This window comes from Schistocerca americana, chromosome 1 (genome assembly GCF_021461395.2).
Source record: "Schistocerca americana isolate TAMUIC-IGC-003095 chromosome 1, iqSchAmer2.1, whole genome shotgun sequence".
In the NCBI taxonomy this organism is placed as follows: Eukaryota; Metazoa; Arthropoda; class Insecta; order Orthoptera; family Acrididae; genus Schistocerca; species Schistocerca americana.
Genome location: NC_060119.1, coordinates 1,125,804,846 through 1,125,817,189, shown reverse-complemented (window position 1 = coordinate 1,125,817,189; position 12,344 = coordinate 1,125,804,846). Strand labels below are relative to the sequence as shown.

At 38.7% G+C, this 12,344-nt stretch overlaps 1 protein-coding gene across 1 annotated transcript in view; it reads right to left on the bottom strand.

The window, feature by feature from the left end:
* Nucleotides 1–12,344, bottom strand: part of LOC124597022 (dynein regulatory complex subunit 3-like) — a 176,479-nt gene that overhangs the window by 63,950 nt on the left and 100,185 nt on the right. The window contains 1 exon segment of the mRNA XM_047135911.1: nt 4,638–4,839. Coding sequence (XP_046991867.1) covers nt 4,638–4,839 — 202 coding nt within the window.

The window sequence follows — 12,344 nt, the reverse complement described above, 5'->3', positions numbered from 1 at the left end:
TAGACTTTCCCTTAATTTTATATGTCCCAGTTTATGCAATAGGCTTTAAGAATGCTAGTGCAGGCTGTAACTCATAGGGTTTATTTATTTTGGGTTCTCCAACACCTTCAGCTGTGTCTGGCATGCACATGCCTACCATTTGTTGACTAGCATTCTCCCCAATGCGCATGCGCTGCGTCGCTCTGTTACCACTAATGTCTTGGCGAGTTGTGTATCGCATTGCGCACTACCGTGTGTTTCACAAGTTCATTTATTCATTTAAACTGGGCCATGCACAAGGTGAAGTGTTGTGTTTCTTGTATCAACATCTCTAGACACATAAAAGTAAAATTCTTCTGGGGGGGGGGGGGGGGTATTACATACACTTAACTTATCATTTATACATTTGACATATAAGAAAAAGCATAAACAAAAATGTTCCTTACCGACTAACAACATAAATTCTGGGATGTGATTTTCCAGGATCCTAAATTTAATATTATTAAACATATATACAACTTAGAGGTGCAAAAATGGCTGCATACCCTCTTCTTTGAGATTTTAATAAAACTCCCATTTTGTACACGAAATCCTTAATAATACCTGGTCATTTTTCAAATACATGTATATAAGCAAGTATCAGCTCCCTAAGTTCTGCTTGTTGTTCTTTAGACAAGCACTATGATTCACTTACCTTTGTGTTTATTATGTCACCATTATTTCTTCTGCTGATGACTGTTCATTACTGTATGTGTTGACAAACATAACTATGGGATTTATCAACTGAACTTCAAGGTAGTGAGTAGATCATTTCTCACATCATTACCATGATCGTATCTAATAAAGCAAGTCTTGATCAAGCTTGTGTCTCTATTCCCCTCCAAGGTCATAGAATGGGGGCCTACCGCGTCTGGTTCAAGTTTTCCAGCGTCACAGTGGCATCGATCTCTAGGTTAGGCAGAACTTCCACTATGTTGACCCTTGATGTTTGGTTACGCCAATTATTGTCCTGAGAGGCTCTCGACTAAAATTCTCTTTGCCTCTACATGTTATTCGGCATATGTGTGTTACTTTGCTGGCTGAATTCTGTTGTCTGTGGGTTATTCGGTAGTCTGTTATTGTTTTGCGTTTGCGAAGCAATCAGCTGATTATTGCCGGTAGCTTGTGTCTGTTCATATTGTACGGGCTGGTCATACGCTACTCACCCATTGTAATTGTTTTTGCTAAATGTTTGCCCATTTCTTTGATATTAGACTTCGTATTTATGGCTTCCTCCATTGCCATTGTGATTACTGTTACCGTTACCATAGGTCTGCGTGGGGTAAGGTTGGTATCTGTATTGTACTACAAATCTGTTGTTTACTTGTTGTTCCGTAAATCTCTGTGTCGCAATTGCCATATTAACAGGCTTCAGTTGTACTTGCCTCTTTTCATATATTAAATCTATTGAGTCCAGTACAGATAGAAAGTATTTGGTGTCATGTTCTGGGATGGTAATGAGTTTTTCCCTCATGGGGGCAGGAAGATAGCTCCTGAAAATTTTAAACACTTCTTCTTGAGATACTGGGTTGGTCCAGTATCTGGTTTTATTCAAATATTTTTCAAAATAGCCCCTTAAGCTTCTGTACTTGCTACTGAATGGAGCTGGGTTGAATACTTCGTGTCTGACCCTCTCTTGTATGGCCTCAGACCAATACTTATCCAGAAATGCCCTCTCAAACTGTTCATAATAGTGGAAACAATCCGCTATGTCTGTAACTCATAGCAGAATGTCACCCTGTGTGTGTCCAACAACAAATCTAATTTTCTGGGCTTCAGTCCAGGTACGAGGTAAAACATTTCGAAATGCTCTGATAAAGACCACAGGGTGTGTTCTTTTACTTTTGAGAAGTAAATATCAGGAATTGTTGATGCCTAAGTAATCCCTCATCTGCAAGCAATGTTGACAAGCACGCCCCACTGTCAGTGACAGGCCTGTTTATGTTTACTTGTGGGATAGTGCATGGCAACTACGCTTGCTTGACAGGTGCAACTGCCGGCAAGTGTTGCTGCATTGTGCAACTTTCACTATTTTCCTTCGACAGGCTAACCCCATATTGTGGGTAACCAGTGAAGGTATCTAAGGAGACAACTTTTGAAATTAACTTTGTCGGGTGTGGTGCATCAAACTTATCATATTGCTAATTCAAGTGATTATTAAATATCATTAACAAAACACAAATTAAATAAAAAATTTGGCATCATGACTATTTGTATTACCAGTGTCATAACTTCCTAATAATGGGATGCCAACCTGGTTGTTTTGGTAGCCGTTGGCCAGATCACGAGTTGGCGCATTACCTTCAACTGTTGCTCGGATTTCCGCAATTTTGGCATATTGCATTTTGTAACAAATTATCAACTATGGCCATTTTCTTTGACTCTATTGTGAACAGTGTTTAATAAAATTATGAAAAGAAATAATTTTAAGCAGGAAATTTTGTTCGGTATCTTTCAATTAAAGCAGCTTTATGTTTGTTTTCATTTAATGAACCTAATTATTCTCTGATACAGTCTTACAGAATTTGAAAGAATTATTTTGCACCTTAATGAGGGACTTTATGCAGATTTTTGTATTTGTAGAGAAATGCACTTTCTGTGAAGGATATTAATTGGAAGGAAAAGAGATAATTTACTGTGATAGAGATGGCACCAAGTATGGCCATACAAGCGTACAGCGTAGCAGCTTCCTACCTTAACCGCTGAAATCCACATTCCCGGTGCATCTCGTTTGTAGGCAGAATTTAATTTTAGTTTTCTCCGTCAAATTGTTAATAGTTTCAATCTCACGGACATGTAACAAATGCAACAAAGGACTCTTTAGTTCCTTGAAACAATAAAATGGACCATTTATCTCAAAAAAATCTTTTTTTCCCGACAATTGAAAGGTCTGTTCATATTCCACTCACCGCCGTCCTTTGAACGGTTACCATTCAATAGTGGTGGGGGGACTAAGAATGTGATATATATTGGAGACTGAATAAAAATTTGTTGCTTGAATAATTAAAAGGAAAATTTTGAAAGAATGATTGAACATACACATATTCAGAGTGAACTTTAACTGGCTTTAATACAAACAGACTTTCCATATTGAATACATATATTCAGCATTTAACATTTGTAAATTTATGTACATCCTTTTCTTGTTACTGCTGTTGTGCATGGAGATTGGTATGACAATACTGGTTCTGGATCACCCCTCCTCTGCTCACGCGAATTCTACTTGTTAGCTTCAATCCTTTTGATGCAGGATTCTCGGCACGTCGCGGAGAGATGAACAGATGGGTATCATCACCATGAAAGTACAAATAAACTCTGCTATCTTGATAACACTTTTTAATGTACAATTGGAATACACAATTTTTAACAATATTAACCCACCAGAACTCGCAATATGTTCACCTTCTATCACTTATTGAGACGAACAGACTTTTTAACAATATTAACTTAGTAGAGCTCGTAATACGTCCACCCGCTACCCCATGTAGACACGGACAGATGAATCTAAAGCAATTAAAAAATTGAGAAGCATCTTTCTACCTCTTTTGTTTGTATGTCAATATTATCTATGGAATGAGGGAGAAAAGAAAGAAATAATAACAACAACAATAATAATAATAATATGTTACATTATACTTTGTAGAACATTGCCTGAACAATAATCACAAATACACAATAAATGTAAAAGTCCTACACACAGAGGAAAGGGGGGCCAAACTCGAGCAATTAGAAATTTTAGAAATTAAAAAACGGATGTGTATATCCCTACACCTATTATTAAATGAGCAAACCCAATTCAATTATTCACCTCTTTTAGATGAGATCACAACCCCAGGACAGAAGCACAATTTTGGGCCCCAGTCCATCATAGTTAAAAATATCTTAGCTGATGGATAACTTTAGTCCGGTCATTGTAGTATAATTGGTGAATATATAATAATGGATGTAATTGTTGAAAAAATCGTCATTGATGTAAGTGTGCATTAAGCTATGGATTGATACCTAAGAAATTGAGATTATCTTTGCCTCATCATTTTGTTTACCAATGTATTATCATCTTTGGTAATCAGTAATGTGCTTGAAAATGGGATTATAACCCAAAACCCAGGTTGTGCAATAAAATTAATAATTAATTGTGAAACAAGGCTAAAAACAGTGTTTGTTTAGTTAATTTACAATGTTCCACCAGGAACCCACAGTTGATTCAATTAAAATGAACTTGATCTATTACATTACAGTGCACACCAGCTTACAAATACACCATAAGTTAGTAGGACACCACAAATGTACTCGGAGCAGTTTGGTGTACCTTCACAGTTGTACACCTGAAGATAACCACAAGATTCTGCACTGAACTAATATGGCAGGACATTACTGACATATGGCTGTTGTCTCAAAATCTTACTGCACAATTTCAAGATATCTGGTTATCAGATATCATGTCATTTGTGTGTTAGAATCTGAAGAAATCATCAGTTTACAATGCAACTAAAAACATGTTGGAAACTGAAGTGAACATGATTATCTGAGGTTTAACTTGAAGCAAAGAATCCTTGCTGTTAATATGAAATTTCATTATACAGTTGACATCCTTACAAGTTTCTGTGCCTCATACTTACCTCCAGTTGGTTATTCAGAATTAACTCAGCAGCCATCAATTCTGTCTCAGTTGTTTCACATAAATTGTGGAACTCAACTGCAGTAATGTCTAACTGATCATAATGACTCTGTACATCAATATCGGAACTTTCCATGCCTTTCATAACTCGCTTTAAGTCTAGGAATATTAGAGCTTTCTTTTCAAAGAAGTTTCCCATCATTCTGAAAGAAAACAGTGGATATTAGTTATAAGACTGGCAATAAATATCCATACAGAAGATGAAAGTAGTTATCAAAACAATATAAAAGTGTCTACAATTAAAGTTACAGTTTCAAAATGCTTTAGAAAGAGAACCACTGTTCAGAATGTCAAATTAACAGATGTGTGGAACACAGCTGTTCCTAAGTTTGAATCTAAGATGGCCAACATGACGGTTTCCATGAAGGATCGTGCGCTGCTGGCAAAACTCCTTTACAAGAACGGTGACTGTGTGCCAGTAGCCTTGTGGAAGTTCCAGACACTCTAGGGTATGAAAAAAGGCATTGGTCTGATGTCTGCTACAGGTCTGGAGAAGATGATTACAAAATTCGAAAAGTCAGGTTTTTATGAAGTTGCTCTGTGGCAGAGGGAGAAAAGCAGTTGATTCAATGTCTGTTGAAGATGTGACCATTGCATTACAGGAGGGCTCAAGCGGTGGTGTGCAAATGTGTATTGCACAGGGAATTGTCTGAACGATGGATGTGCCTGTGAGCACAGGGCATCAAATTCTACAAAACATCCTGCGTCACTATCCATACACTATCACCCATTTTTATGAACTTCCAGTATGCTGGCGTAGCTTGGGCCAGCAACCTCTGGTAATCAGTAGACCAGAAAATCAGTCCCAGTTACGAATTTTTACTTTTTATTCATTCAGTGACTAGTTCCGGGCATGGACCCATTTTCAAATCATCATGTTGTTGTTGCTGTTGTGGTCTTCAGTCCTGAGACTGGTTTGATGCAGCTCTCCATGCTACTCTATCCTGTGCAAGCTTCTTCATCTCCCAGTACCTACTGCAACCTACATCCTTCTGAATCTGTTTAGTGTATTCATCTCTTGGTCTCCCTCTATGATTTTTACCCTCCACGCTGCCCTCCAATACTAAATTGGTGATCCCTTGATGCCTCAGAACATGTCCTACCAACCGATCCCTTCTGCTAGTCAAGTTGTGCCACAAACTCCTCTTCTCCCCAATTCTATTCAATACCTCCTCATTAGTTATGTGATCTACCCATCTAATCTTCAGCATTCTTCTGTAGCACCACATTTCGAAAGCTTCTATTCTCTTCTTGTCTAAACTATTTATCGTCCACATTTCACTTCCATACATGGCTACACTCCATACAAATACTTTCAGAAACGACTTCCTAACACTTAAATCTATACTCGATGTTAACAATTTCTCTTCTTCAGAAATGCTTTCCTTTCCATTGCCAGTCTACATTTTATATCCTCTCTACTTTGATTGTCATCAGTTATTTTGCTCCCCAAATAGCAAAACTCCTTTACTACTTTAAGTGTCTCATTTCCCAAGATAATTCGACTACATTACATTATCCTCATTTTGCTTTTGTCGATGTTCACCTTATATCCTCCCTTCAAGACACTATCCATTCTGTTCAACTGCTCTTCCAAGTCCTTTGCTGCCTCTGACAGAATTACAACGTCATCGGCGAACATCAAAGTTTTTATTTCTTCTCCATGGATTTTAATACCTACTCCGAATTTTTCTTTTGTTTCCTTCACAGCTTGCTCAATATACAGATTGAATAGCATCGGGGAGAGGCTAAAACCCTGTCTCACTTCCTTCCCAACTACTGCTTTCCTTTCGTGCCCCTCGATTCTTATCAAATCATCATAACATAGCCAAAAATGACATTTCTGAAGATGTCAAAAATGTTCAATGAAAATTTGCAGTGCATGCCACCCATGTTCCAGAGTTGCTTCCTGCTGCACTTTTAGCATGACAAATGTTCACTCTGGAATTTATTGCATGCATGGAAGTGTACAATGAATGGCTGTGGAATGTTCTGTAGACAGACGAAGGCCATTTCCATCTCCAAAGACATGTCAACATCTAAAATTGCAGAATATGGGCAACAGAAAATCTGCAAGCACATCACCGGGTACCAGTTCATTCTGCAAATGTAACTGTGTGGTATAGGTGACAGCATCACTTATCATAGGGCTTTTTTTTTTTTTTTTGAGGAGATGAGTTCTGTGAATCGTGTTATCTGTACCATCACTGGTGAATGCTGTGAGAATCTTTTGCATGCCAAAATCATTCCAACACTTCATCAATGTGGATGTACAGGTGGGATCATTTTTATGTAAGATAACGCTACTCCACACACTGCACAGCCAGTGAAGTGAATGCTACTGAGGCATTTCGTAAATGCTAGAATTATCAGCAGTCATTTCCCTACAGGTTCACTAGCCAAATCAGCTGGTCTTAATCCATGTGACCCTTTGCACAGCTGGACTAAAGGCATTGCATTCTGAATGTGACCCCTGAGACATTTTGATCTTTCATGGAACATGCTGTTTCTTGATTTCAAGTTGTGGCAGAAATTGGTGGACAGTACACTGAAAATTCTCTTCCGTGTTTTCTTCCATGTATAAATGGAAGAATTCTGGAGAAACTAGAAGGTATCAGATAGATTATATAATGGTACGACAGAGATTCAGGAACCAGGTTTTAAATTGTAAGACATTTCCAGGGGTAGATGTGGACTCTGACCACAATCTATTGGTTATGAACTGTAGATTAAAACTGAAGAAACTGCAGAAAGGTGGGAATTTAAGGAGATGGGACCTGGATAAACTGACTAAACCAGAGATTGTACAGAGTTTCAGGGAGAGCATAAGGGAACAATTGACAGGAATGGGGGACAGAAATACAGTAGAAGAAGAATGGGTAGCTCTGAGGGATGAAGTAGTGAAGGCAGCAGAGAATCAAGTAGTTAAAAAGCCGAGGGCTAGTAGAAATCCTTGGGTAACACAAGAAATATTGAATTTAATTGATGAAAGGAAAAATATAAAAATGCAGTAAATGAAGCAGGCAAAAAAGAATACAAACGTATCAAAAATGAGATCGACAGGTAGTGCAAAATGGCTAAGCAGGGATGGCTAGAGGACAAATGTAAGGATGTAGAGGCTCATCTCCTAGGGGTAAGATAGATACTTAGATTAGATTAGATTATGATTAGTTTTTTGTTCCATAGATCTGTGCTGAGGAGATCCTCGTGGATGTGGAACATGTCTATTTTTTTTTTTTTTTTTTTTTTTTTTTTTTTTTTTAAAAGCTGAAATAACAATACTAATAGTAGTATGAATATATACAATACATCACTTGTTTTTATTAAAAAATTCGTCAATGGAGTAGAAGGAGTCAGCCACTAGTAAGTCTTTTAGGCTCCTTTTAAACTGATCTTTATTTGTAACTAAATTTTTTATGTTTGCTGGCAAATTATTGAAGATGAGTGTTCCTGAGTAGTGGACCCCTTTTTGAACTAAAGTAAGTGCTTTTAAGTCCTTGTGCAGATCATTTTTGTTCCTGGTATTGTATGTATGAACTGAGCTGTTTGTTGCAAAAAGAGATATATTATTTAGGACCTGAAATGAAATGAAATGTCGTTTGACGAGGGCCTCCTGTCGGGTAGACCGCTCCTCTGGTGCAAGTCTTTCGATATGACGCCACTTTGGCAGCTTGCGCATCGATGGGGATGAAATGATGATGATTAGGACAACACAACACCCAGTCCCTGAGCAGAGAAAATCTCCGACCCAGCCGGGAATCGAACCCGGGCCCTTAGGATTGACAGTCTGTCGCGCTGACCACTCAGCTACCTGGGGCGGACTATTTCGGACAAATTTCATTAAGGAGTAAATATACTGAGAGGCAGTAGTTAGTATACCCAGTTCTTTGAAGAGTTTTCTACAGAACGTCCGTGAATTTACTCCACAAATAATACATATTACACATTTTTGGACTCTGAAAACTTTTGTTTGACTTGAAGAGTTACCCCAAAATATTATACCATATGACATTATGGAATGAAAGTAGGCAAAGTATGCAAGCTTTTCATTTTTATGTCACCTATGTCAGCTAACACTCGAATTGCAAATACAGATTTGTTTAGGTGTTTCTGCAGTTCTGTGGTGTGCTTTTCCCAACTGAATTTATTATCAAGTTGTAATCCCAGGAATTTAAGACTGTCAACCTCTTCTATCTGCTCTTCTTCATACTTTATGCATATGCTGGTTGGAAACCTCTTACAGGTTCTGAATTGCATATAGTGAGTCTTTTCGAACTTTAATGTCAGTGAGTTGGCTTTAAACCATTTATTACACTGCCTACAGGAAAATTAAAGAGACCTTTGGAGAAAAGAGAACCACTTGTATGAATATCAAGAGCTCAGATGGAAACCCAGTTCTAAGCAAAGAAGGGAAAGCAGAAAGGTGGAAGGAGTATATAGAGGGTCTGCACATGAGCGATGCACTTGAGGACAATTTATGGAAATGGAAGAGAATGTAGATGAAGATGAAATGGGAGATACGATACTGCGTGAAGAGTTTGACAGAGCACTGAAAGCCCTGAGTCGAAACAAGGCCCCAGGGGTAGACAACATTCAATTAGAACTACTGACGGCTTTGGGAGAGCCAGTCCTGACAAAACTCTACCATCTGGTGAGCAAGATGTATGAGACAGGTGAAATACCCTCAGACTTCAAGAAGAATATAATAATTCCAATCTCAAAGAAAGCAGGTGTTGACAGATGTGAAAATTACCTAACCATCAGTTTAATAAGTCACAGCTGCAAAATACTAACGCGAATTCTTTACAGACAAATGGAAAAACTGGTATAAGCCGACCTCGGGGAGGATCTGTTTGCATTCCGTAGAAATGCTAGAACACATGAGGCAACACTGACCCTATGACTTATCTTAGAAAATAGATTAAGAAAAGGCAAACCTACATTTCTAGTATTTGTAGACTTAGAGAAAGATTATGACAATGTTGACTGGAATACTCTCTTTCAAATTCTAAAGGTGGCAGGGGTAAAATACAGGGAGTGAAAGGCTATTTACAATTTGTACAGAAACCAGATGGCAGTTATAAGAGTCGAGGGGCATGAAAGGGAAGCAGTGGTTGGGAAGGGAGTGAGACAGGGTTGTAGCCTCTCCCCAATGTTATTCAATCTGTATATTGAGCAAGCAGTGAAGGAAACAAAAAAAAAATTCGGAGTAGGTATTAAAATCCATGGAGAAGAAATAAAAACTTTGAGGTTCGCTGATGACATTGTAATTCTGTCAGAGACAGCAAAGGAGTTGCAAGAGCAGTTGAACGGAATGGACAGTGTCTTGAAAGGAGGATATAAGGTGAACACCAACAAAAGCAAAATGAAGATAATGGAATGTAGTCGAATTAAGTCGGGTGATGCTGAAGGAATTAGATTAGGAAATGAGACACTTAAAGTAGTAAATGAGTTTTGCTAGTTTGGGAGCAAAATAACTGATGATGGTCAAAGTAGAGAGGATATAAAATGTAGACTGGCAATGGCAAGGAAAGCGTTTCTGAAGAAGAGAAATTTGTTAACATCGAGTATAGATTTAAGTGCCAGGAAGTCGTTTCTGAAAGCATTTGTATGGAGTGTAGCCATGTATGGAAGTGAAACATGGACGATAAATAGTTTGGACAAGAAGAGAATAGAAGCTTTCGGAATGTGGTGCTACAGAAGAATGCTGAAGATTAGATGGGTAGATCACATAACTAATGAGGAGGTATTGAATAGAATTGGGGAGAAGAGGAGTTTGTGGCACAACTTGACAAGAAGAAAGGACCCGTTGGTAGGACATGTTCTGAGGCATCAAGGGATCACAAATTTAGCATTGGAGGACAGTGTGGAGGGTAAAAATCGTAGAGGGAGACCAAGAGATGAATACACTAAGCAGATTCAGAATGATGTAGGTTGCAGTAAGTACTGGAAGATGATGAAGCTTGCACAGGATAGGGTAGCACGGAGACCTGCATCATACCAGTCTCAGGACTGAAGACCACAACAACAACAACAACAACACTGAAAATGTCTTGTGCCAATCTCATAACAATTAGGAACCAATGTCATTCTGCTTTTAATGCAATTTTTGGCCCCAGGAAAATTGAAAACTAATGTCTTTTTGTGTTTTATGTAGTTTTTAGCACCAGGAGAATTAAAAACCAACATCATTTTGTTTTTTATGTGGTTTTAGCCTTGGGACAATTACAAACCTTTATGGTACACCCCTGTTGTGGTGGAAGGGCTTACCTAACTAACAGTACCACAGCTGTTGACTGCTAAACTGGTGCAGTCATGCACATTGAACTGCATGGATGGTGTAACGTGCAATTCAGAGAATAGCTGTCGTAATGTGTCTCATCTGTCATTTATAGGTGACCCCAATTATGTTAAGGTACTTACAGCACCATTTATTATTCCCCCCCCCCTCCCCCCACCACGATGTTTCACTCTTTGTCAATAATACGGCGTTCAAATCTGATGCCATTCTGAGCAGTTGTCCTCTTTCTACAGCATATTACAACTGGAACTATAAAATGGACACCTTGTACAACGATCAATGAACTGGGACCTTGATTAAGAACAAAGTTCATCTCAGCAGCAAACCCTGTCAACACTTTATGGAAATATCTCATCCAGCTTGAGCACTGTGCCTTGCAGTTTCTAAATATAATTTGCAGGGAAACACCAGCAACCCCATGAGCAGTACTGATGAGCTGAGATCAAACCCACAGGCAGGGAAGTTGATGCAGATGCTGTATCATTTTTAGAGAAGAAGAAGATGAACTCCAACTCCAACTTAGTTACCAACCATGGAAGCAAACAGTGTGGAATAAGTTGTCTCCACATTACTGCAGATGCAGTAAAAGGAATATTTCAACAAAAGATCAATGAAGGAAAAGATATCTGGGGCAGGAAGAGAGGCCATCTGACAATCTTGAGAAAACCCAGGGACAGTTCTCCTATGAGCTGACAGAGGTAATGTTATGTAGCTGCTCACATTTGTAAAATAAAGGCATAAAGCAGTGAGCTTCTCAACAAATTAGTATACAAAAAAACAGAGGGCAGGCCAATGAGCCACATGAAGGTGAAAACAACTGACCTCATTTGAAAGTCAAGTGTAAATTTTCAAGTTATTGACAATATTTTGGAGAGGACAGATTGCTACTTACTGTAAAGATGATGTCTAGTCTCTGCACTCTTCACTAGACAGTGCTTTTCTCTGTCGCACCCCCCCCCCCCCCCCCTCCATACCCTGATATCCCTCCCCCTTCCCCATCCTACTCTGGATTGCTACTTCCATTCGCTGTGACACAGCTGCATTCTGGTTACAGTGGCAGGAGATAGTGGTTACAGTGGCAGGAGACAGCAGTCATATTTGTGTGATGTGTGCCTGGTTGTGTGTGTATTTTCCTTTTTATCTCGAAAATGGTTTTAGCTGAAAGCTCAATGCATAACAGTCTTTGTGCTGTACCTGTCTCAGTGTGCCATCTTTAAGGTGAGTAGCAGTCAGCCCTTTTCATAGTATTGTTGATATTCCAATCTGGGCTTTCAATTGTTTGATTTTTTCCTAATAATTTACTATGTCATGTTTAGCTGGTGTAAGCACACATAGTACTAAGCTGTC